Raw genomic sequence first — 27,262 nt, forward strand, 5'->3', positions numbered from 1 at the left:
GCTCCCTCTTCAGGTCCTCTCTGGGAAACAGCCGAATATTCTCTCATTTAATTAAGCAGTTAAAAAACCCCAATGAATGTCCATGTGCTGTTTCTGCTTGTCTAATCCCCACTTGGTTGCAGCTCCTTAAGAGATTCATTGAACCAATGTTAGCTATGTTCCTGAATTTTGGGTAGGAGCAATATTAATCTGTCAGCATACAGAGAACAGCAGTTTAAGCTTATTCCATGCAATCTTTTTGCAAAGACAGTTGCTAATCCATGCGATAGTTTTCCACTAAAGTTTCCTTTGCTGCTTAATTTTCAAAAGGTTTAAAAAATGATGTAAGGTGTTTAAATATATTGCATTTGGGACTTTTTTGTTTGGTTGGGTCTTGTTCACACTTTTTAGGAATCCTGAACAGCTCACTAAGCACAACACAGCAGCAGAGCTGTCCCTATCTCTTTCTTTTAACTATTTTTGTAGCCACAAAGTTAATGCCCGCTATTAATCCATAGCTACTATATTGACCACTTCCAGCCATCTAGGGCTAACCCCTCATAAAAGATTATGTGTTTTCTCTAGCTTACCTGCTTCATTCTAAAGCTCTTTCAAAGACCTGCAGTGAATGCTACGTCCCATTCTCCCTCTGCCAGTCTTCACTGCAGTTTAAGTACAGTCTCTATGGCCTTTCCTGTTCTCTTAAACATTCCTGTCGTAGACAGCAAGTAAAAAAGGAGAGAGATGAGTCTGAAGTACAAGTCACAAGAGGTCTGACGTAGGAATTTGGCTTGGAGAGGCCATGGTCAACTGGAGGCTTTGGGAATGTGCTGTGCACAAAGAGACTCCATAGCTCCCAGGCATTGTGTTTGTCCCTCTGTGTGTGTGGCAGTGCTGGCACTATTGGAATTTGACTCGCTGCGGAGCAGCAGAGAGTCCTTGGTGCCTGTGAGGGCTTGCAAAGGGCCTTGTTGGGTCACCAGCTACAATCCCCAGATGTTGCTGGCCACCATGCCATAACTCCTGTCATAAACTGGTCAGGTCCATTTTAAAATAGCAGGCTTTCTGGTCCTCTCCTTATCTATTGAAGTGCTAATCTTGAACCTCCCTGCTGTGAGCATTAAAAATCATCTTGTGATGCCCAGCCTAAATTTATTCCTAGTCAGACTGTAACTCTCATTTGTGAATCCATTTGGCCCTTAATGAACCAGCTCTTTCCCTAACTGGTGTTTATCCCACTAATATGTTTCTCAAGAAGTTATGTTTTCACAGCCTTTAGACCAAGACGAGCTCTTCTAGTCTTCTCAAATAGGCTGCACATGTCCCTGGGCTGCCCTAGCTGGTCTTCTCTTTACTGTTTGAATTTATTTGGGTTCTTTATGAAAGGACAGACAGTTTGTATTGAGACACTTTTTATTTGCTGCTCTATTTTTAAAGGACCAAAATGTCAGTTAAAGAAATAAAAAGCATTGAAACCATAGAACGTGTGTCTACTTCCCCCAGTAATGTTATCTGTGAGGTCTTTTGTTTCTCCTCTGATGGAATCATGGAGACGTTTGTGTGCTGCTGTCTTAGAGAAGGAATGCTGCAGCTCCAGCAGTGCTGGCTGGCGCCAAGGAGCCTCCCAGCTGGGGATGCATTCAGGCAGTGCCGTCTCTCTTGGCCCGTCCTCTGGTCTCCGTTCAAACTGACATGCAGATTCTGGAAGGGATTTGAGTTCAGGCCTTCCTGGCGTCTGAACACGGCAGGAATGCTGTTCTTGCAGAATTGATTCACGGGGGCGTCGACCTTGAAGCAGACGTGCAGTGCGCCCTTCAAGAGGTCTCGTTTGTGAGAGACTAGACAGAAATGTTTCTTCCTGTATAGAGAAAGGAGCAGGGTTTACACTGTCATCTAAGTCTCTTATTTTAGCAGGGACTACAGCTAGTGAAATGGCTCAGTTGGGGTTTCCCAGGCAAAGGGAAGCAGCCCAGATATTTGTTACTGCCTTGCCACCTAGCGAGCTTAGAGCTAGTCTTTATGCTTTGGAAAGGAAAATATTCTGCTCCACCCCAATGCATAAGATATAAATGGGTACAGATGTCTTGTGCTCTCTTCTCCTTTCTTCTGTAAGCATCTGTCTTCCATTTATGGTCTCTTAAGCAGTATGATGGTATAAATGGTGATTTGCATTGGTGTGTTTTTAAATTCTTTGAGGAACTGTTGCAAGTGGGACTGAGGATGCTCACTGGGATGTGGCTTTTTAGCTCCCTCAACCACAGTTTGACTCACTGCTTGAATACTTTTACCTTGTGTTAATCAGTTGTACTGTTGAGGGTTCAGATACTGGTGCAGAGTCAAAGCCATGTTGTATAAAGTATATTTGAGTCCTGTAGCCAAAGAATGGACTTCAGCAGCTACCGTGCTGAACATTCTGAGTGTTTGATGTTTAATGTGTGTATGTTTTAAGTGGAATAATGTTGTTCAGATAAATCAGCATGGCCCAGGGTAGGCCTCTGCCAATCACGCTTTGGAAGCCGGAGGGCAATAAAATTGCTCAGTTTTGAATTAATTCAAGCTGCTGGTTTGGATTTTCATTTCCAGAGGCCAGCTGTTGAAACTGTTCTTTGTAGTGTTGATCATCATGAACTGAAACATTTGTTTCTTCATCACACTGGAGAAAAAGGTAGACAGCTTTTCCATTTCAGATGCAAGGATTAAATTATCAGTAGCTTGTAAATGCCATTTCAAAAGGGATTTCCTTACCTGGACTTTTATTTTATTTTATTTTATTTTATTTTATTTTATTTTATTTTATTTTATTTTATTTTATTTTATTTTATTTTATTTTATTTTAATCCAATAGGAAGAAAAGCGGGACAATTTGGGGACTTTTTATCCAGGGCCATTTTTGGACTATAAGAAAATGACAGCATCTTACTTAGTTGCCCTACTTCTTGTATGTCTATGCAGTTTGAACTCGGAAGTGCTGTAAAGCCAGCAGTGCTGTGGCAGGGTGAGTAGGAATCTGTTCCTTCTCTTTTACCTGCAGAATTCCTTAGTCGGTTAGAATAAATTAAATGTGTGTATGTACTTTGCATAACAATGTGGAAGTGTCACTGAGTGGCATAAGCCATCACAGATAATGTTGCATTAGCAAAAAGCAGCTCAACTTGCTTTGCTGTACTTATATACCACATTATGCTTTGTTTGGATGAGTAGCATTTCATACAAGTAGTATCTTTTCACTTTTTTACAGGCTATGCAGAATATAAAAATTGTTGGAGACAGTAAGCATGGAGTTTTCCAATATAGTTTTATACATTCTTTAGAGTAAATATTTGCATTAAAATAGCATCTGATAATGTCACTGATGCACCCTTATGGAAGAAAGGCAAATCATGTAGATGGAAGAGGATGAGTCATGGAAACTCTGCTGAACTTAAACTGGTATAGTCAGTAAGGAGGCAAGAGCCTGCAATGGTACTACACCACTTATCAAATACACAACGTGCAGTGGAGACAGTGAGTTGGTGAGTTCAGTGGGATTGTCCTGATTAACACCAGCTGAACATCTATGCAATGTTGCAGTCTCTGCACTGTTCACATGAGAACTGCCAACTAGTTTTATGGAGACTGTTACTCATACTTCTCAAGGCAAAAGGTTGTTTGAATTGCTGTCATGTGTCAGTGGCAACTTTAAATGATAAGATAAAAAATAAGCAGATAACTTTCCCCTCTGCAAACCCTGAATAAGTCATTAATCCATTACAGAAGTTCTGTCAACCAGCTGTGTCAGGACTGGTTTAGTATTCTGAACTTTTGCCTCTGTTTTAGAGCGAGCCTTGCCCTCCACTTAAGTATTATCAAAGGGCAGGCTTAATTCTGCTTGATGAGTCTGGTAATACTCTTGCAAGTATTACTTGTGGTGGAAGCATGAGATGCTTAGTAAATGCAGTACTTACTAGTTCCACATCGTCACCTACTTCTCCAGTTAATCTGCCAACTTCTTTCAAGTAGTAGTTATCCAGGATAAGGGGATTCATAGGACCTCTTCCTTAATGGAGACATATTTTGTTGTCACACATTGTTATTGGTTGGGAAAATTAGAATTAATGCACAGCCCCCCTAAAAAAACTCAGATAATTTACAGTTTGTGTGGCTTTTGTTACCAAATCACAAAAACCAGATTTCTTTGAGAACTTAACGAGCTAACATTTTGTGGCCTTTCATTGTCATCCCAAGTAAATTAATTTAACAAAAAATGCTTACCTGTGAAGTCCCGGCTGTACGTTGTGATCCCCAGAGCCCTTTCAGTGTTCCGTAGCATATTGGTTGTTCTTGCAGAGAGGTTATGTTCTAGCTCATTAAGAGTGGAGTTGGGGGCCACTGTCTTCGGTGGTTTTGGGTAGTATATTTGACCCTTTTCTTTAGCAAATTTAGGAAGCTGAAGGATGAGAGGACATAAGTAAGGCATAAACCAGATATGTGCACTGGATGGAAAAGACTATTTTAAAGGTTTGAAATAACACGTGTTGCATCACCCTCCCCTCCCCTGATTATCTGTTTAGTAAGTGCTAATAAAAGGAAAAATGTGGTGGAAAATTGTCTTCAGTACAGTATTACTACTCAAGTGGAAGATATAACAGGTACATAATTTTGCTGAACTCAATTCAGATAACTTGGAATCAAGTTCTCCATGGTAGCCACACCTAGGCAGAACATTACATGCTATATAAGCTTTATGTTGTAGTCACATTTATAGACTGCCTTAAAATGGACTGCCACTGTTGTTTCCCTTGCCACGTCTGTAAGACCGTGTGTCTACAAAGGCTGCATCTTTCTTTGTTCACTGCTATTTTTTTTTCTACTTACGACTTTTGTCATCAAACTTTGGGCTACATCCCTTTGGGAAGAGAGCTAGTATTTAGGCAAGCTGAAGAATAGTAGAAACATGATCATTCATGAACAAATTCACTCTTCTCTTTTATGGACCAGCCCAGTCTCCCTCCTTACACTGTGGAAGGCAAGGCTGAAGTCAAAGACTGTCCACAAAGAGAACATCTGTTTTCTTGGAGGCATGGAAATAGAGTCACCAGCCTGTCAGTGTGTTGGCAGGACTTGCAGAGAGGTAGGAGGAGCAAAGATCTACTACTGCCCAAACACATTTCTCTGAAGGGCTGCAGAGCATCATCTGGGCTTCTGAATAAAGCACCTCCCCTCCCCCGCAAATGTGTGGTCAGCAGCTGTTATTGCTTCTTCTTGTTCTAGTTCTTTTCTCCAGAGCTGCTTGGCTACGATCATGAGAGCTAGTTAGTGCTTAAAGGACTTCAGTCACAGGACAGTCTGCTAGCTCCTGATCTTGTTTATACAGGATGTTTCAAAAAGATGGACCCAATCTGAAATCCCCGTTGCTTTGAAATTGGGTCCATCTTTTTGAAACATCCTGTATATTGCTGAGGTGGCTGAAATCTCTTTCTAAAGCTTTTCACGCTTTGTATGCACAATGCCTAATTCATGGCCTGCAAGTGTTTGGGACAGTACAGGAGCTCTCTGTGTAAAAATGTCTCCCATGAAAGAGATGCAGGGGAGTTTAATGAAAAAAAAGGCATTTTGCTCTTTTCTGTATGAACTACATACTTGGAAGTATCCATGCTGTCCTGGCCAGCGCACAGCCTTCTTCTGGGAGTCAGAGAGGATACTGACAACTTCATGCCTATATGGATTACCTATAGAGGAAATATTTAACATGTTCTAATGGAACACCATTGATCATAATGACAGGTGGATCTGCATTTTAAGCTGGAGATGTATGCACACTATGAAGACATCTGTGTTGCTGGAAGAGGTTCTTTCTGTGAGCTGCTGCTAATGTCTCTTCTGCTTTTGGAGACCGACCTCATGGATCTGCAGACAGAACTCAGTTTCACTCTTTTGGTACAAAATGAACAGAGTTCTGCCTCAGTTTCCCTATTTACCTCACAACGATGCTGTCAGCATTAACTGCATAACATCTACTCTGAGTTTTGTAAAGGTGAGACGTAGAAAGGGCACAAAGCTTTTAAATACAACTTTCCAGTGGCAAAAGTCACCTGAGTGTGGTCTGGGTTATCTGTACTTAACCAGAGACTTCTCCTTCAGTCACTGAGAGCTGGAGTGTCCTGATCTCAGAGGAAGACAAACCGTATGGAGGGAACAGCAAATGAAGTTAAAGTATTTTCTGAGTGCCTGTGGTAGCTACAGCCTTAGCCAGTAATTCTGAACGTGCAAAGCTTTGCTGGAAATAGGTCTTGGTCTCCGATGATCCTCCTGTTGTACAAAAATAGGCTTTGTAAGCCCACCTCCACATGATTAGTGTTTCTTAAATTGACCAATGACTACTCCTAGCATTACATATTCTGTGGAAAGATTTTGGGTTTGGATGGACAATACTCCACTAAAAATGGTTAGTATACCCAACTATATACATAACTGTACAGCACTGTGCCGATGACTGGGAATGGCAGCTAATTAGTGCAAATTGACCTTCTACTTAACACTATCAGCTTTTCCTATGCTGAAAAGCTGCTTATCCATGCCAGCATACGCTTTTCCGTTTCACGCAGTTATTGCCAACCCCTTCCTGGCAGCTGCTGCCATGGCACACAGAGGTGCTGGCTTTCTCCTGTCCCAAATCCCCCATAACCCTACGTGGTCAGCGGCTGCCAAGGGCTCCTCATCACTTCATGCAGGTCATCTTTAAAGTCTTCCGAAACAAAGTACCTGTCAAAATCCCAGTGTAGGAGAATGCCTCCAGGGAAAAGCAGAATAAGAGGAAAAAGTTCATGCCCTTTTCCTCCAATATATTATGTAAAACACTCTCAGGGTAAAATACTGCTGGGGTTAAAAACAAACACCTCATGAAGGCTTACATGGTGTTCTGTAAATAATGAATCATCTCAGTCTTCATAAGGAAGAAAAAGAGTTGCTTTTTCTCCCTGGACCTTGTTCTACCATCTGTGTAGTGATAAGATACTTTAAATCATTGAGCCCTTATTTCAGGGGTACCTCTGTTGTCCTCAGCAAAGGTATGGCAGGCATGACTTTGGCCCCAAAATTGTTGGTTTTTCATACCACTTATGAATTTTTTGCCTTTCTCTTGTACTCTATTGGACTATGAAGAATTATTTTGTCAGACAGAAGGCATCAGATACACTAAATGATCCATCTTGCTTTTGTGGGGATTAACAGCTATGTTTATAGCTCTGTTGGCTTCTGAGGCTACAAGGTGTTCATGTGAGTTGGGTTTATTCATAATTCTTAGTGCTGAGGTATCCTCCATTGAGACTGATACTGTCAGCACATAGAGCTCTAGTTTAAGCCAAGATGCTTAGTTTGACCACTTATATATTCAGAGTCTAGCTCTGTTAAGCTTCAGTACAAAAGAGTCATGACTTCAGTAGTGCTTCTAAGTAAGTTTCAAGAAAAATGGTGAACCAATAGAGGGTGGTCTTACCTCCGGTCTTCCCCAGAACAACCACATCAAAAGGCTTGGTAGGGATATTGGGATGGAAAGGCTGATGACTGCTTGCATAGACCCCGGTGTCTCGGTCTTCAGGTGATCTGAAGTTTGGGAACACAGCGTACCTAGAGATGTGTGTCTGGTGGGGATGAGAGCTGGGAAACGGCAGGCACAGTGGTCTTGGGTTGGTTTGAGTTGGCAAGAAGAAGGACAGAAAAAAGGAAAATTTTCTCACTTTGCATTTCACAGAGTTTTAGCATTCAATATGACACTTTGCAAGAAGTGAGAGAGATGTGAGAATCAGAAAGGCAATATCGTAGTTCTTTAATTCCCTCTTGCTTGCACTCTGCAAAGAGTTCACAATGATTCCCTTGCAGCTTTTTTACATAATCAGTCATATGAATTCGTGTTTACTTTTATGTGGCTTAAGGGAAGGAAAATTTGGACTTCTGATTCTTGCACAGCTCCAATTAATAGTAACTGAGTTTGTGCTTTTGAAATCAAAATTTGCCTCTAAAAAGACATTTATTTCTGTGAGGAAGGAGGATAAAGCTAAACTGGAGAGTTTATGGGATACTGAGAACCAGGATTTCATGGAGTCTCCATGTTCCTATGGCTGTTCTTTTCAGCTTTTGTTTTTTCATTATAGAACAATTTAAAAACTTATTAAAATCAGGGGAATCCTGAAATCTTCTGAGGAAAATGAAAGCAGTGGTTTATTCTACAGCGTATTTCAAAAAGATGGACCCAATTTCAAAGATACCTGAACTTTACCACAACTGCATAGAACAACTTACTGAGAGCAAATGCCTTTCCCCAATTGCTGTGTAGACCAAAGTCACAACCTTGTTATGCAGGAGCCAAATTAATTCAATTCCTGAGGCTGCGCATGATGGCATAACAAGATGTCTTTACCAAGCTGGGCTTTTCTGAGGCTTCTGTCTCATAAACCTGCTTTATACATATTCTAGATCCCTTAGCTGTGCTTGGTAGATGCTCCCAAACACTTTAAGACATGTGAGGTAAAGAGGCCATGAACAACACAGCCCAGAAAACCCAATTAGCCCATAGGCAGTATTTGTTAGGAGAGTGGGTGTGCTGGACAAACACCGCTAACCTGCCAAACCTATCGTTACGTGCTTAATTTGAGAGAGTTTTTTACCTATTAGTGTTGCTGCTGCTTATTGCCAAGGAACTTGCACTGTGCAGTTACGGCTGTAAGAGGAACAACTCGCTTTTTTATTTCATTAAGGAAAAATAAAATGTAGTGTAGGTGAAATGTACTTACTTAGCTGAACTGTCTGGTGGTTTATGAAGCCTATATTAGGGAAGAAAAATAATAAATAAGTTACGTGAAGTGATCCATGTTCATTTGCACTGCATTTTATCTGAATCAGTGCAATCAATATACACTAGGAACAAATCCGTATGTAAGCAGTGCAGGCAATATCCTTGATACTGCTCATTACATGATTGTGTTGCCAGGTGCCGAAGAGTGAAGAGGCACCAGGAACAAGTCATGTGCAGAATGTCTTTTTAGAAGGAGCGAGGGAAAAATTTATCCTCTTATACTTTTGTGTAATAAGCTCTATATTAATTAACAATGGCATGTGCTATTAGTAAAAATAAATCTTTTTATCAGTAATGCGAAACAGAAAACATGACCTGTCTCTACTTGCAGAGAAAATACTTATTCATTCCATGCTTATAAATTATTTATAGTTTACCATGGAGACTTATTTTATGCCTCTAGTAAATTTAAAAAATGCGATCAGAAGAAAACACTAACTTTAAAGGGCAAGAATTTAATCACTGAGGCTAGCTAAGAGTCTCTTGGCAATTGCACCAAGTCAGATGAATGTCTAAGATTAAAAAATTGATGAATTTGTTTAATGGTTCCTTGTGGTATAATGAAAAAAAATATTTAAAATGTCTGAAAAAAAATGAGTGGTTCACCTGGAGCTTGGAAGTCTGATGTATTTTGTGAGGAAGGCTTAGTTACCAGGTCTTGCTTGAAAGGGTCTTTACCGTATATGAGTAGGAGAGGTTGTCTAATGATAGTCTTTTTTTAAGCTTTATTATTTGTACAGTGATCACACAAAGTTTCTTGATTCTACAAGCCATCCACCAAAATCTTCATATTGCCCAAACCGCTTGTTTTTCTCAGTGAAGAGAGGGATGTCCCAGATTCATTCCCAAGCAGGAGATGCCGATAATTTCTCAGAGGTCCTCCTGTTGCTCAGTTTGAGGACAGAGCCGTGCGGGATGTTAACGGGCCCCGCGTGGACTCCATCATTTCAGACTGAGCAGTTCCTCTGGGAATCTCTTCCTCCCACAGCTGGGATTGCTCGGCAGCTTGGTTGGTGACACAGCCGTGCCAGGGGAGCTGCACCCACGCTCTGGTCACGTCACCTGTGACTCAGGAGCTGCAACTTGGCCACTCCACCGTTGAATTAGTCTTTGTAAAATAGGTGTTGCACAGTTGCAAAGATGAAATATCCCCCTTGCTCAAAGCATTTAAATACAGTCCTGTGTTTCTTTCTTTCCAGATTAGCATGGGTGTTTTGAAGGTAAACTTCAAGTGCCAGATCAATTTTTTCCACATGTTCTGATGCAACATGCAGTCATGCATTTCATTGCGAAATCTGTGCTGTGATGCCATGGGACTCAAGTGCAATCAACATGAGGTGTGATATCTCACAAGTTACCCTGACAGCATAACTCATGCCTCAATTGAGCTGAACAAAAGATCTGCTTTTAATGTGTGATGTTACAAAGATAACAGGACTTTCTCAAAGTGGTGGAATCTGACAACCATTTGTATATTGTTACATTTATAATGACCTGGGACTCTGATGGAAACCTTGTGTCTGCTGTGAAAATGGAAAGTTTTTACATAAATAGCTATGCTTACAGAACAGCAATCTTTAAAAGTTTATTCCACAGATACTTTTCATTGGTTTTCCATTTCTACAGTTAGAACTGGTGCTGTATGTCTACTAGTGCTGCAGATGTGAAGGAAAATACTTCTTAGTGTTTATTACAATTGTAACACAATGTGGATTGAAAAAAAACACTAAGAAGTATTTTCAGTTTCCATTTCAATTCACATTGTGTTACAATGTGAACTGTTACATTCTTCAGTGCATTAATTGGACGTGTTCCTGATACAAATGTGCAAAAACAAGGCCAGTCTGTCTGCTTTGTGCTCTGGCGTGGCAGAACTAAAGTACTTTTGTAGAGTACTTTTCGTCGTAACATCTAAACTTAAGACAGCAATAAACTAAGGATGAACATGCATTTTCATAACTCTACTATGATTTAGAGAAGTTTTGTGAGCTCAGGTTGTAACAGCCAGCAAAGCTTTGCATTTTCAAAGGTAGACAATTGTTTAGAGTGTTCCTTAGATTTTCAAAACACAGACTGGGTTAATCAAGCCTGAGTCCACCCAGAATGGATGGAGTATAGAAAAGTAGAGCTCTGACTGTAAGGGAAGAAAGGAATAGCAGCTTTTCCAAATTTAGCACTGAGATGCTTTCACTGGAGTTCTAGTAGATTTTTGCTGGAGTCTACCAGTATCACACAAGAAACAGTTGCTCAGTATTATGTTGTCTGCCCCCTTATGTTCAGTCCACAGAGGATATGGAGTCTATCAGTCTGTTGAAAAGAAGTCAGACTCAAGCTGGAGGGACTTATGCTCCCAGTTTGGAAAGGTTCAGAACAAATCCAGGTAGCGGTCCAGATAGACACCATCCCATTTCCCTAGCAAGAAGTGCACTGTGGGCACTTATCAAACACTTGTGGATAAAAGAAGCATAAACCTCACCTCCATCCCTGGGAAAGTGATGGAACACCTTATCCTTGGTGCCATCTTAAGATATATCAAGGATAAGAGAGTCATCAGGGGCAGTCAACATGGCTTCACCAAGGGGAAGTCGTGTTTGACCAACCTCATAGCCTTTTATGAAGACGTAACAAGGTGGATTGACGATGGCAGAGCAGTGGATGTGGTCTACCTTGACTTCAGCAAAGCATTTGACACCGTCTCCCACAGCATCCTCACGGCAAAACTGAGGAAGTGTGGACTGGATGATCGGGTAGTGAGGTGGACTGCAAACTGGCTGAAGGAGAGAAGCCAGAGAGTCGTGGTCAATGGGGCGAAGTCTGGTTGGAGGCCTGTATCTAGTGGAGTGCCTCAAGGGTCAGTACTAGGACCAATACTATTCAATATATTCATCAACGACTTGGATGAGGGAATTGAGTGTACTATCAGCAAGTTTGCTGATGACACCAAGCTGGGAGGAGTGGCTGACACGCCAGAAGGCTGTGCTGCCATCCAGCGAGATCTGGATAGGCTAGAGAGTTGGGCAGGGAAAAATTTAATGAAATACAACAAGGGAAAATGTAGAGTCTTACATCTGGGCAGGAACAACCCCAGGTTCCAGTATAAGTTGGGGAATGACCTATTAGAGAGCGGTGTAGGGGAAAGGGACCTGGGGGTCCTGGTGGACAGCAGGATGACCATGAGCCAGCACTGTGCCCTTGTGGCCAAGAAGGCCAATGGCATCCTGGGGTGTATTAGAAGAGGGGTGGTTAGTAGGTCGAGAGAGGTTCTCCTTCCCCTCTACTCTGCCCTGGTGAGACCTCATCTGGAGTATTGTGTCCAGTTCTGGGCCCCTCAGTTCAAGAAGGACAGGGAACTGCTGGAGAGAGTCCAGCGCAGGGCCACAAAGGTGATGAAGGGAGTGGAGCATCTCCCTTATGAGGAAAGGCTGAGGGAGCTGGGTCTCTTTTGCTTGGAGAAGAGGAGACTGAGGGGTGACCTCATCGATGTTTATAAATATATAAAGGGTGGGTGTCACGAGGATGGAGCCAGGCTCTTCTCGGTGACAACCAACAGTAAGACAAGGGGTAATGGGTTCAAGCTGGAACACAAGAGGTTCCACTTAAATTTGAGAAGAAACTTCTTCTCAGTGAGGGTGATGGAACACTGGAACAGGCTGCCCAGGGAGGTTGTGGAGTATCCTTCTCTGGAGACATTCAAAACCCGCCTGGATGCCTTCCTGTGTAACCTCACCTAGGTGTTCCTGCTCTGGCAGGGGGATTGGACTAGATGATCTTTTGAGGTCCCTTCCAATCCCTAACATTCTGTGATTCTGTGAAACCAAGTTTCATGTGTGAGAGAGTATCCATATGGAAATAGCAGCTTTACCTGTGGTAGCTCTGCAGCTCCCCACCTGATGTAGGGCCGAGCACTGGGTGCAGGGGTGCACTTTTTCAGTGATGGTAATAAAAGATACATTGGAACCTGTATGACCTTCAGGAGGAGCTCCCACTTCCCACTATTTTTCTACTCCCTGACACGTGGTAGGAGCCTCTGAAGAGCTGTTTCTTCTCTCATGTGTGGTGTTGGCCTGAGGGCGATGCAGTGTGGGGAGCCTCATGACCTTCAGCTTCTTTTCTAGACCTGGCCAGAGAACTTTTTGTTGCTCTTTCTTGTTAATTTCCCACCAACTCAGTAAATTATGAAGAGAATAAGATGTATCACTCCTGCCGGTTTTAACAGGAAAGAAATTATGACTGGAGTATAGACTGTTTCATGGTAGTAAAATGGCTTTCTCTGCAGCCCTTTATTCTTTCAAAGGGAAACAATCACTTCTCTTGCCTAACCTTAAAACCTGCTTGGTCAGGGAGGTGCAGGTCAGGGAACCACCAAGGGTCAGGAACTGGGAGACAGCCATAGGAATGGAAGTGGGCTGTGGCATGATAAACAGTGAAAGCAGATAAATACCCCCATGGAAAAAAAAAAAGCCAGTTTTGATTCATTCAGTGCTGTCACTGAACCCACCGAAAACCTCACTGGTGTTACTTGTCTTTGGGAGGACAGCTACAAATGCTCTAACCTGATGTAGTGCATGTGTGTGTGTATAACTAGGGCTGCTGGCAGTGGCTGAAGGGTGTTTTTCAAGGCCCTTCAGGATTTTTGCAGTCTTGTTTGGTGTGAACTTGAGGACTCATTATGCCTCTAGATGGGAAGAGGCAACTACTTCTCTCCAGTACATTTGACTGGGAGGGCATATGTATGTGTCCCACTGCTAATGCACTTACAAAAGCACATCTGCAGAAGTCCAGTGGTTCATTTTAGTGAAAAACCGCACAAGGATATGAAGTGTGCTTATTTAAGACAAAGGCATAGTTGTCCCATGAAAGTGTACAGAGTTATTGCAAATGCCTGGTAATTCATTTCCCACAAAAGACATTAATGGCTCAAAGAAGCCCTCACAGGCTATAAGGTAAATAAACTGAGTGTTAATAGCTCCCAGGTAGGCCTGCAGAGCACTACTTGGAGAGTATTTTTCAGGAAAGGTTCCATAAGGCTGTCACTGCTTAATAGTCCCTGACAGCAAGAAGAATGTTTGCTCTGAAAGACCTTGGGCTGTGAATGTGGAAGATTTTGTGTGTGTGTGTGTTTCACAGCATGTTGCAGGTTAAGATGTGGGTGCAAAATAATGGAGAAAGTACATCAATGTGCTGTTGGTCAAATATTCAGAGTCCAAGTTTGTGTACTTTTCAGTATGTACAGGTGTAGAGTTTGATCTGCTCTTGTGTAAAACCTCACTCCTCCTTATTCAACTTGCACAAGGGCATAGAGTCCCAGCAGTCCCTGGTTGCTTCCTTTTAAGGAAGCAAATCCCCAGAAAGGTGCTGTAATCTGTGCCTCAGCCTGTGCACATGGATGATGCATTCTGGTGAGAAGCTGAGACAAAGAACACAATTGCTGTGAAGTGAGTGGGTCCCAGAGCATCCTTCACGAAGAAGCATTTGAGGTTGGCCAGCTGAGGAATTACTGAAGACACAGTAGGACTCCTACCCCACGCAAAGGGCAGTTTTAAATTTTACTCCACAATCTGTCAGGTTTTCTGCTGGTTAAGGGATACCGCTATAAATGTCACATAACAGGACACTTACCTGACTAGCCAGTCACGGTGGATCGAATTGTTCCCCAGCATCATTCCATAGCAGTCAAGGAAATTTTCTTGGGGATAGATTAGGTAATAAAAGAACCACCCAGCTTGACTGTGCAACATGGGAGTGCCCACTTTACGTGAATGTTGGTTTTAAAACAACTGTAAAAGTGCTCCATTATTTTACAGGGCAGTTCTTGTCACTTAGTGATTAGGAAACTTGCAGGAAGAAACTTGGGTGGAAACTTGCTACTTCCTTGTAGCTTGTAATCAAATTCTGCAGAAGCAGCACAGCCAATGCCTCTAATGTGCATTGCTGGTCAAAGGCCATAAGCTGTCCCAGTAAAAAGGAGTTTTGGCCTGTACACAGTTGTAGGTAACCACACTGCTGTTTGTGCAGCATGCTGTAATGGGGTAATAGAGAAGCCTGCAAAGAGCAGTGGATTGCAAAGAGCAGGGTTGCAGGTTTCCTTGTGTAGCTTCTGTGGCCTGTTTACAATTAGCTCTCCTGCTTTGCTCCAGTGTCTGAGTTTATACAAAGTGGGGAGCGGGTACCTCACATGCAGGGAGGCTAAAGGGAGAGTGGCAGGGTCAAACAATGTGCCTCACAGCGCTATAAAGATAACTGAGAAATCATCACAGAATTATTCTCGGGTTTCTAATATGCTGTTGTTATCAGTGCTAATATGAGAGGTGTAACTTGTTCATTTTCTGCTTTTGAAGAATTTACATTTACACTTTAAATTATCTTAATCTAAAATCTCAGCAGTTTGGTCAGATTTAAGCGTTTTGCTGGTGCCATCAAGTGGCAAAATATTGGATTGCAAAACTCCAGTAGCATCCAAATTCACTCAATCTCACATCTCTTGGAGAGCAGCAGTGAGGAAAATAATCCTTGCCAATCCTCCTCCAAAAATACATATATATATATAAATATACTAGCAAAATGGACTGAAATACACATGGTGTCATGGTTCCTTTAGTTACTTCAGTTTAATGTGGATTCTAACTAGTAGAAAGACTAATATTTTTGAGTATTGCAAGTTGATAAATATGTACAGCCTGTAAAGCAAACTCGGAGACTGTTGTTGAGAGATACTAAACTGAAGGGGTACAATGCCGTATTATGAATTTCCTTCCCAGCTGTGTTTGTTCTCCTTTGTTACTAGCTAATCCCTTTTTACAGGACATGGCCCTTCAGATTTCATATCGTATCTGCACTTCATATCATATCTGCACTTCATATCATATCTGCATAATATCACCAGAGTGGAATGAATATTCAGTTTGCTGTTATAGCACTAAATTCATAGTCTGGTTAATGCACTGTTTAAACTTACAGTTCATCATTCATCCGCATATCACTTTTTTTCAGCTGGGTGACATAGTATTGGTCTGTGGGAAGGCCCCTGTGCAAAGAGAAAGCAGAAGTATATAAAGCTTATGCTCTATTTGCTTATAAACATCCCAATAACTGGATATAGTTTTGTCTTGATTTATCAGATAATCCTTAATATCAAAACTCCTAGATGTTGCCAGTGTGGAAGTCTGTCCTGGGCTTCAAAATTTTAGGTCCTGCAGGGCTGGATTTGGAGAGGTGCTGAGCACCCCTGTCTGAATCTAAAGTTCCTGGGAATACTGAGCATTTCCCCCTGTGAATGCCTGGCCCTTACAGCCCCTCACCACACACCCCTAACACTCAGTCAGAGCTGTGGGAATGCCTTGAATGGGTGCAGGTGCCAACCTTTGACCCTGTAAGGAGTTAAGTTATTCCTACATTTTGGGGATCACTTCCGGCTTCTTCTGATGCCAAAGAGCTTCCAGAATCCAGCCAAAATGCATGGTTCTTTTCCCTGAAAAGAATCTGAAGACAGCACCACATCTGTCTTTGAGTTTAAAAGTAATCCTGGTTATATGTACAAGTTGGGGGATGAAAGTCTGAACAGCAGCCCCGCAGAAAGAAGTCTGGGGGTACAGTGTGCCCTGGCAGCCAAAAGGGCCAACTGTGTCCTGGGGTGCACCAAGCACAGCACAGCTGGTCGAGGGAGGGGTCTGTCCCATTCTGCACTGATGCAGCCCCACCTTGAGTGCCATGTGCAGTTTTGGGCACATCAATATAAGGACATCAAACTATCCAAGTGTGTCCAGAGGAGAGAGACCAAGGTGGTGAAAGGTCTCAAGGGCAAGACTTACGAAAAGCAGCTGAGGTCACTTGGCTTGTTCAGCTTGGAGAAGGCTGAGGGGTGACCTCATTGCAGCCTACAGCTTCTTCAAGGGGAGCAGTGGAGAGGCAGGTGCTGATCTCCTCTCTCTGGTGACCAGCAATAGGACACAAGGAAATGAGATGAAGCTGCATCAGGGGAAGCTCAGGTCAGACATTAAGAAAAGGTTCTTCACTGAGAGGGTGGTCAGTCACTGGAACAGGCTCCCCTGCAAGTGGCCATGGCACGGAGGCTGTCAGAGTTTAAGGAGTATCCAGATAACGCTTACTCAAAAACAAAGAGCAGGGAGTTGGACTTGATCATCCTTATGGGACCCTTCCAACTTGAGATATTCTATGATTCTATAATCATTGTACAGAGAGGCTAGTTTGTGGTAATGCAGAGGAGAGCAAGGACAGGAATCCGTGTTTCCAGCCTTTGAGTCATGTTTAACCCTTGGACAGCCATGCAGATGCCTAGTCTGCATCTTCCATTCCTGTTCTCCAAGGGCTGCAGGGCTGAAGGCTATTTTTGAACTTTTCTGAGTTAACCCTAAACAGCAACATGTTCTCCTCAGGCTGATAAGGTCTTCTGACTATTACTCACTACTGTTTTTTTAATGTTGGCAGGGAAGAGATAGGAAAAAGTAGTATTAAGCAAATCAAAAAGGATGATTCTGCCTTCACAAAGCTTTTTTTTTTTTTTTTTTACTAATGCTGTCATGATGAACAAGAACTTTTGGAACTAGTTTCAGTGGAAGTAGCACCAATCCCACTATATTCAGAAGAAGAAATTGGTTGTGGTAAGAGGCCAGGAGAAAAAGCCGAGCACTGACTTTTCATGTTTATGCCTATAGGATTTTTGGATGCTGTAAGTTAGGCCTGTAGTGAGATTTTTAAAGTCAGGAAGGGTGTTTGAGACAACAACCAACAGTAAATAATTATCAAATGATCGGGGAAAAAAAGGAAATTTGGAACTTAAAGTGTTTCAGCAAAACACTGAGATTTGTGGGTACCAGTATATTCCCACATTCATATTGAGGGCATTGTGAAAAGAGCAGAAGCTTAAATTGTCCACTTTTGGAATGCAGATATTTGCACATCTCAGTCTACATTGCTATGTAACCTGTTAGCTGTCTGTTGGTATTCTTTTTAAAAACACTTCACATAAACATTTTGACTGTGAGGAGTAAATGTCTAACCTACCTTGGCCAAGGGAATGCATCACTACCATAATGTTGATGTCTTTTGATAAATGTACATGGAGACTTGTCCTTTGTCCTGTGGTCTTCTAGCAGCACAGGCAGTGTAATTCCTCTGTGCTCCCCTTCAGCTCCACAGGGAAGCTTGCAGCAGTGAAGGGATTTCCTGAACTCTGTGTATCTGAAAGAAAAAAAAAAAAAACAAAACACGCAAATGTCCTTTAATGGCAGCAACAGTGATGGTTACTTGAAATCTTTTAAACAATGACAACTTGGATTTATTTTCTTGGCTCTGAGTTACTCAGCCTTATTCTGGGTAATGCTGTTATGGTGAACTGGCACTAGGAGAAGTAAGTACAATGGTGATTGGTAATTGTTTAATGAAGGCTGAATCAAGTCTATTATGTTTTGATCAGTGAGAGGAAGAAAGAAGAGAACATATACATGCAGCATGTACATCTTACAGTGTAATTGTGTCTCAGCTGCCAGCACATAGATACCTGCACTGTCCCTTCAGTACTATGTAAGTGGCATATGGACAGTGGATATATGCAATGGCACAGATGGAAGCTTTAGCATCTAATTCCCACTGATTTCAGAATGTATTATTTGTGCCTTTGAAAACCTCCCCTCTCCATCTCTAGAGAGGGGTCAGAGGTGTTACTGTTTAGTAGCTGTAGTTCACACTGAATACAAGCTGTGTCAGGCATTTCACATGGATGTGCTAGTGCCTGAGGATATTCAGTACATTTCCCTACATCTGTGTCATTTGAAATCAAGTTTGGTGTGTTTAGGTGCATGTTCACCTCACATAGTTTTGGTTCACAGTGTTGTAAAGATGGACACTGAACTCTCAGGAAAATGAAAGCTTCCTTTTCTTTTGGGTGGCAGCAGTTTTCCAGGCAGGAGAACACATGCACAGTCAACCATCTTCTTAAGGAGAAAAATTCTGCAAGGAGCAGGGATTTGGACTCAATGGTCCTTTTGGGTCCCTTCCAACTTGACATATTCATGAGAGCCAAAGTGAGTGACTTAAATTTGACTTAGTTGTCCACGATTTTCTGAAAACCTTATCAAGGAAGTAATAAACTGCTGTGGTATGTGATGGGGATGGTCACCCTCCGGATGTTTTACTGATGTGCTGTCTTCATTCATATGAAACCAGAGAGAGTGACGTTTAGGTGAATGGGTTGCGAACCAGCAGCCACGTCTGTGTTTGTTGTGAGCCCTTCCATCACTAGTTGGCCCTGATTCTTGCTTTAGCTAGAACTCGTCTGTATTACCACCTTTTTCTGATATTGGGTGTTTCCTTAGGGAAGAGTGAAGCAGCTGGACGTGGCCGCAGAGCAGCAGCAGTGCCTTTGTGACTGCGGTGCAGCCACTGCGCTGCTCTCCCAGCACAGCCTGTGGTCAATCATGCAGATGCACCAACTCGCTCCCAATTAACTTGGGTTTCTCTGCCCTGTGCTTCAAAGCGTGGTGCTAGTCTAGGTTTCTGGATGCGTGACTCCTGATGGAGCAAAGTGTATCAGCTAAAGGAATCCTTGTTTAAGCAGAGATGTCATTATACTTTGCTAGTGTTGATCACTGCTTTGGAAATGGAGGGAGAGGGTGCTTTCTGTTAAGCTATACGGGCAAAAAAGTGCCACTCTGCAGTTATTATCTGGATTCAGGCTTACAGTGTTTTTCAGGTGTAAGGTTCCTCTAATTCGGACTTAGTCTTATATTGATTCAAAGGTAGAATAACATCTCTGAGCCCACATCTCCTAAAATGTGAGGGAAAGCAGGTTTGTTATTACGTGGCTATGAGCATTTCCATGAGCATTATGATCCTGACCTTTGTTATGAGTATAGGCTTTCAAGGAAGAAAAAATAAATGGCTACAAAAACTTCTCAGGGTACATTTAGACTCAAACTGTGGCAGAGTCCTCTGTATCTAAACAGATCTTCGGGAAATCTATGGGAGAGATCATGAGCTACAACACACAGTCAGCGCTGCTGTGTTGTGTTTTGTTATCTTGGTTTCTTGGCAGTGTGGTGCCCTCCTACCATGGAGCTCTTTACGTGTGGCTCAGTGCTACTCTGCTGCTGCCTAATGCTGTTCCTTTATCCGTTTTGCCAGGGTGCAAAGGGCAATATGTATTGTATGATGAACCAAAATAAGAATCTGATGTGCCATAGATTAAAAGAAAGCCAACTCTCACTGAAAACATTAATAAATCATTCCTGATGGCTATCTATAGGTTATTAAGTTGCAGAACAACCACTTTACCTTAGACAGAAAAGAGAAGCAGTGCACACAAAGGTTTGATTATTCATTCATCTCAAACAGGACTTTGTTAAGCTTAAAATGTTTCTAAGTCTCCTTCTCACAAAGAAACATTTATGGCTGATATTGATCCAGTGATACTGAAGATCTCAAGGACTCACAAAGAAGTGTCTCTGCCCAGAGAATATGAAATGAGGGCCAGGCTGAACGAAGTTTTAAAGAGTGTACCATGAACGATCCTTAATAGTCTGCAATTTAATAGAGACTGCTACCCTTTCTAACTTCCACATCTGTAGGTTTATTCTGAATTCTGACAGCCAACTTCCAGCTTTTTGGCTCTTTTGTTCTCACCAAAAAAAAAAAAAAAGCGCTAACCTTTTGGGATCAGAACATTAATTTGCTAATGCCTCCTTTATTTTTAAAAAGTTACATTTTCTCCTTCAAATTTGTTTTGTTGTGGGGAGCTCAAACCAGAGTGTATGAAAACAGTATTTTAGAGTTGGAGCTTGTGAGGGGCTCCAGTAACTGATCTGATCAGTGCACGAAGCCAACACATCTGAGGGGGTGCATTGCCAACAGCTTCCAGACAGTCTGTGGAAAGAGAGTTCTTAGAGGGACAGGATTAGGACCTGCATCTCTATTAGTTCGCATAGGGTGTATTCACACTGTCATTTTAATTTGGATCAGGAGTGCACTTTTGTCGTGAGTCTCCCAATAGTCTCTATTTTGCAGTGCCTTGTTCTTGGAGTACATGAACTGGGTTCCTTCTGGATGAAATTAACTGGAAGATGTGCTCCAGGAATGCATCAGGAGGCCACTGCAGCCACAGTTGGAGCCTCGGTTGCTGGAATCACACTAGAGGTAATCCAAAGTAAAGAACACCTGAAATGCTTTTTTTTTCTGGACCTCAGATCCTCAGCACCAACTGTTTCACTCTACTTATTTTCTCCTGTAGTCTATAATACTTGCCAACATAGACATAGTCACTGAGCAACATACTGATGTGGAATTCAGTGAATTTTTTGGGGGGGATGGGAATAGCTGAACTTTTAAAAAAATAACTCTTGCCCAATAAACATATAAATAACTATATACATCATCTTAGTATATCAATGCTGAATCTGATTATCTGATCATAGGGTAAAATCCTTGGAGTACCTTCTTTGTATATATAGAACCTAGCATTATACAAATACACATACATGCCTCTGGTTATTCAGGGGCACTGCTTATCAATGCAAATATTGGTAACAAATACTCTACTCCACGATGATAATATAATAAAATTCATGGACACATTATTTTTAGAAGCTGACAACAACCGTGTTCTATTTATTTGCCTTTAATTATGCGACTAGAAAAAACGGCACCATTTTAAAAACATGCATGATATTGTAAAACACGCAGCCACCCTCTTTTCAGGTATAAATTGGTGAGTTCACGTGAGTGTGTTTTACATTAACAGAAAAATGTAGCTTATTGCCTTTGTTACTATACAGATTTTTCTGTTCACAGAGGAAAGAAATGTTACAACCTGGCCATGTTTATTTCTTTTTTGTGTTTCGGAGTTGGGTCTGAAATAATTGTCATCTGAAAGATGTTTTGCTGGTGTGTTCAGATCCTTTTGCTGGGCATCCAATGTAGCCAACATGAATCTTTCCTGTACATTCACTAAAATTTAGCTAAGGCCTATAATTCAGCAAACTTTCAAGGCTGTCAATAGTTAAAATGATTCAGATGGAAATTCACTCAAATTCTTACAATATGAGGAATAGAACAAAAACTTGCCTCAGGGAAGATACATAAGTGGGAGGCATCAAGACACAGTTTGTCAAGTGTGATAATCCAATAATATCAAAATACTCTGGCTGGAATTCGGATGTTGGAAATGAGATGTTACAAATATTGGAAGAAGTTAGCAGTAGTAGTAAACTGAAAGGCTGTCAGTAAGATGAAAAACTAAGAATTGATTTTCCTAACAAAAGAGAGAAAATCTCACGTGAAAGAATACTGTAGTACTTGAGGCTAACTCTGGAATCTGTTATGGATATGAAAAAGAGAAATTTAGATCCAAAAAGTTTTGTAATGAGTACTGAGAATCATGAAGGTTCAGCTTTCCAGAACTTTAAAAACTACAGGAATTCTGCCATATCCTGTGCCTTAGATAACAGTATAATTAGGGCCTGTAAAATACAGTAAAAATGCTTTGATTCCTGAAACTTCCTGATTACACATTGATGGCTATGAAAGCAAAATGCAGGCTTCCCATAATTTTAAATTTAAATTTTAAAGTTTATCTCTGTATTTCTAGGTCAACCTGTAATCTAGGGAAAAAAAGTTCAAACCAGGAGCAGATCAAAGAATAATATGAGAAATGTTCATGATCGGTTTGTGAAATATGCTAATTTTTCCAAATTAGAAGTACAATATACATGTTGTTTTTATTCTTTACAAAAACTGTTTCAAGAGATTTTGAACCCTGAGGGCACAGTGTAACATATTTTAGCAGTTCTCTTTTCAGCTTCAATCAACATATTTCCCAGGGAACTGACAATTGTACAAAGCAGAAAACGTTTTGTTTCATTAAAACAAAAAAAATTGTGCCATTCCAGAAAAATGTAACTATTAGAAAATACTTTTAGTAACAGCAAATGCATATCAAATACTTTTGACAGAATCATTTACCTTTACAAGTTCTGTTCTTACCTGTCTTGTGAGACAGTTGGACGAGAAGGAATTTGAAGTGGGGTTAGTACCTCGTTGGACTTGTAGGTTCTTAATAAGATTTCAGTTCCCCCAGTTTCTCTGTGGTAGTGAGGCTGGTCATGTAGCAGCATCATGATTCATATTTGTGCTTCTAGGGGAAGATGCAAGGATGAAATACCAAATATCAAGGGTTTTGTTAGTGCATCTGGATGCTAAGGACAAAATACAGATGAGTTCCACCTAATTCTGGCAAGTGTCAACAGGAAACAATGGTTGCTTTTACAACTGCTACTGGTCATTTGTACCAGGTTACAAAGTAAAATAAAAAAAAAGGAGGCAGAATAATAAGGTGTGATACTGTTACTTTGTGTTACTGATGAACAGAAGCTAGAAATAAACTTTCAAGTAATGGGAGGAGGAAGTTTGGACTTGTACTCAGAAAGTCTTACTTGTGGAAGTCTCACTTGGTGAAGTCGGATTCACTGTAAAGTTCCAGTCCTACTCTAAAAAGGATGGAGTTAAATCCCTGATACTTTGAATAGATTTTTTTTTCCTTAATTGCCATGATTTTTGTCTTCTACCTCTGTGCTGAGGGGAGGTGCTATAGTCCTCTTTTCTTGAGTGAAGTTGTATTTGAGCACTGGTTGGTTAGCTCTTTGTGAGAAAAGGTGCTGTGTTAGGTCAGTATAATACCCTCTGCTCTCTAGAATGCCATGCAGGCATTTATATCGGAACAAGTTCCCTCTGCTCTGAGCTGCTCTGTCATGTGAGAAAAAAGTACCAGGACTTGTACTTTCTACCCAGTGAAGCTCTGGTTCACAGCGTCAAGGGTCTTCTCTCAAAAAACACCAGCAACTTCTTAGAGGAAGTATTAATATATGAAGAAGCACTGCTGCTTCCTCTCCTCCACCAAGAGCCAGCAGAGCATTCCCTGCGTCTGTGCCCTGCTGCTTCTGGAAGAATCCCCGGTTTTCCTGAGGACCCCATTTGCTCTATGACGAGCCCAGTAAGGGTGTGTAATAACGTTTAGTAGAAGTTCACAGGTACAAAGGGAAGCATTGAATTTGCTCTGCTCTCCACAAGCTGTGACAAGGCTCCTTTTGACTAAAAAACAGTGGTTCATCACATGGAGAAGGCTGAGAGGCCTTTGTTTCACCTCCTTACCTTTCGAGTTATACCTTTAAGCCACTTCTGCATTGCTCTGCACTTAATGGTCTGCTAGCTTTTAGGTGTGGATCTTAGAATGGCAAGAGGAATCTGAGGAGAGTCTCAAGGAGAAAGGAGCAATATGCATTCATCGTACACATTTGCTATCCTGACTTTGGCAAAGGTTTGACAAAAAGAGTATTTTGATCTAACTCTTGTCTTCTCAGGCACATGAGTGAAATGCAAAACATCTTACTTTGCCTTATTAAAATAAGGAACTAATTTAAAAATATTTGAAATATGTTGTTATTCTTCTAGGATGTCTGAGGCTTTGGGCTATGTGTATTGTAAGAAAAGAAGCTGATCTAGCATGGTCAAATGAAAAAATTCAAATTAATTCTGTCATGCTGGCAGTTTTTAGAGTGTTGGGTGGTCTGCTATGGTATCTACATGAGCACTATGGGAATCATAGCGATGACTCAGAATCAAGTACTGCTGGCTTGCAAAGAGAAAAATGTTCAGAATTATTGATTTGCAATCTGCAAACGGGCAAGAAACAGAAGCCAGACTTCCCTTCCGACAGGTCTGTTGTGGCTCTGTACTGTAATGCAGTTTTGAGTCCACACGATTCAGACCCTAGTGGAATTTCCTCTCTATCCAGCTTTATCAGCCTTTCTGGGAAATGTATTTCTGGCTGCCAGAATTACAGCTGTGGCCTATGACTAGTAGCTCTTTTGTCCCTTCCTGTTTTATACATAGGGAGGTGCCACAGTTCACAGCTTCTCTTTACAGCTCCATGACAGCAGCTGCCCACTGAGGCAGGGATCTATGCCACCAATTTCACTTCATCAGTCTCCTGGCATTTCAGCCGTCATCCATAGCACCAGACCCTGATTTGACTGCATTCAGCTCCAATTCCACAACATATGTAAAGACTTACATGCATCTGCAGTCTGACCCATCATACCGTAGAATCATAGGATCATCAAATGTTCTGAGTTGGAAGGGACCCACAAGGATCATCAAGTCCAACTCCTGTCTGTGCATAGGACAACCCCAGAATTCACACGATGTGTCTGAGGGTGTTGTGATGCAGCAGATTTCAGTCTTGGTAGTTAGATTCAGCTGTTTCCTCTTCAGCTTTCAGGTTAGCACACTGTTGGCAACTGCAGGTGCAAGTACTTGAGTGTACTTTAGAATTGTGGAGCCCTTTCTGAGCTGCATGGACACACCTGCTCTGGCTGAAGTGCTTCTGGCTGCAAGAGTGGGTACCAAAGCCAATTCGACAAGTGTTGGACAAGACTCTAGGACAGGCTGGCAAGAATCCTTGGAGCAGGAGCATGACAACCTGTTGCCATGAAGGACAGTGTCAAGTAGGAGCTTGCCATGTGTCCAGTTTCCAATTTTGTCTCCAGAGAAAAGAATGGCCACAGAGGCAGCACAAGTCAGTGTGCTGGAGACTTGTGAGAGCTGCACTTTATGAAATGATAGGATCCCGGTCCTATGGGCCTTCAGGTCAAAGAAACCACAAACAAGAAAAAAAAGCATGCAAGAATAAAAAAACTCCAATGAAAACGGAAACAAAAAAACCCAGCGAGACTGCTATCATCAGCAAGTACCACAAATCCTTGTGAGATGACAAGAGCACCCCCTGAACTAGATGCTAGGATCTCCTCACCCCCGAACCCAACTCCACTCCAGAAACATGATCCAGAACCTGCTCTAGAACCATCAAGTGAGCTAGACCCAATCTAGAACCATGAAGTGAGCTAGAACCTGCTCTAGACACCTCACCACCTGTCCAGATCCCTCTGTACAGCCTTCCTGCCCTCAAGCAGATCAACAGTCCCACCCAACTTGGTGTCATCTGAAAACTTACTGAGGGTGCACTCAATCCCCAACACCAGCCCCACCGATAGGTAGCAGTTCATACCCCCTCATCAGTAGAGTTCTGAACATCCGCTTCCCATGTCCCTGCAGCTGCACTAGTCCAAGGCCACTGCACAGATCCTAAAACCTGCGTTCAGCTCCAGAAACTTAGGTGATTACACAGCATTTCCAGGTGCCTGGCTTGAGAACTTCAAGTTCCCAGCCCTTGACACCTACGTATAGCAGCAGGATCCAGACCAAGGGTTAAGGCACCCCTGGGAACAACACTCTTTGGTCCAAGACATGCAGAAGGACATCCACTGCCTGTCCAGTTCTTTTTCCTGCAAACTGGCCCAGTTTCTTGGCAGAAGAAGCCAAGGGGGTTGTAGCTCAGTGAGGCCACTCAGGCTAGAGGGCTGGCAGTAGGTAGGGGAGGATAACAGTAGGAGAAAGATGAAGTCAGGTGGAGCCAGGTGCTGGCAGGACTAAAGTCCCAAGTCCGTATTGATCCAGGGGAAATCAATCACAAAGCAAATCACTGTTTTCCAGGATGATGTCTCTCCAAAGCAGGAAGCACAATCATTCACATTTCAGGCCCAGAGCTTTCAGAAATCCCCAGCTAAGAGAACGAGTTATCTCACTATGAGCCTTTTGAGGAGGAAAAGCTTCCAGTGGGGGAAGGCAGAAAAGTATAGGAGAATGATACATTAATGTTCTGAGGAATGATACCTAAGTGAAAATTAATTTCTAAATGTAACAACCTTTCAAATATTGTGTTTACCAAACTCCAAAGAGATATTATTGCAAACGAGACAATATCTGGGAGTAGCCCCTCTCATCTCAAGCTTAATTGTCTGTCTGCAGAAGAGAAGGTTAGTAGGATACTGCGTGGAGCAAAACTATGAACTGAGCCTACCTTCTTGTTCCATGCAGTGTGCTGTGACCATGCTTTGGCCTGTGTTCTGGTAGTATTTGACATCACAGTGAGAGTGCTGGAGTTCTTTTAGGGTGATACACAGAATGAGGCAGCTGGTGGTGTCAGCAGGTGGTTACTTAGTGTATGAGGGGGAAGGATGTTAGAAGACATTTGGGAGCTGGGATCCAAGACACAGGTAGGCGATGGGCTGTTTACCGCTCCTGAATAAAGCAGTAAGTATAGCCACGAGCCAAGCCAAAAACCAGTTTGTTACAGGAAATTCGATTGGGAAGAATTGGGTGAAGTCATGTGGGTCTCAGTTCAATTCTTGACAAATTGGCTGAGCCTAGAACATTTCAAAGTCAGGCAGCACAGCAGCAGGACTTCTGTGAATTGCCACTTCTTATTCCCATTCTCAGAGATATCAATATTCTTTGCTTAGGTCTTGTGTGGGTTTTTCACACCATCCTTTGAAACAGTTGGACCTGGCCGCTGGTGGAGTTTGGATTCTGGTTAGTTGGCTTGTTGGG

General features: G+C 42.1%; 1 protein-coding gene across 1 annotated transcript; it reads right to left on the reverse strand.

The window, feature by feature from the left end:
- Positions 1-1,426: 1,426 nt before the first annotated feature.
- On the reverse strand, positions 1,427-22,935 carry SPMIP4 (sperm microtubule inner protein 4). The gene is made up of 9 exons (XM_065627908.1): positions 22,802-22,935; positions 17,831-18,007; positions 15,765-15,833; positions 8,748-8,777; positions 7,454-7,638; positions 5,597-5,687; positions 4,231-4,331; positions 3,924-4,015; positions 1,427-1,837 (listed from the first exon to the last, which is right to left on the reverse strand). The coding sequence occupies exons 1-9, from the start codon at positions 22,933-22,935 to the stop codon at positions 1,427-1,429; spliced, it is 1,290 nt and encodes a 429-aa protein (XP_065483980.1).
- Positions 22,936-27,262: the final 4,327 nt, after the last annotated feature.

The sequence above is a fragment of the Caloenas nicobarica genome, chromosome 2 (genome assembly GCF_036013445.1).
Source record: "Caloenas nicobarica isolate bCalNic1 chromosome 2, bCalNic1.hap1, whole genome shotgun sequence".
NCBI classification, from domain to species: Eukaryota; Metazoa; Chordata; class Aves; order Columbiformes; family Columbidae; genus Caloenas; species Caloenas nicobarica.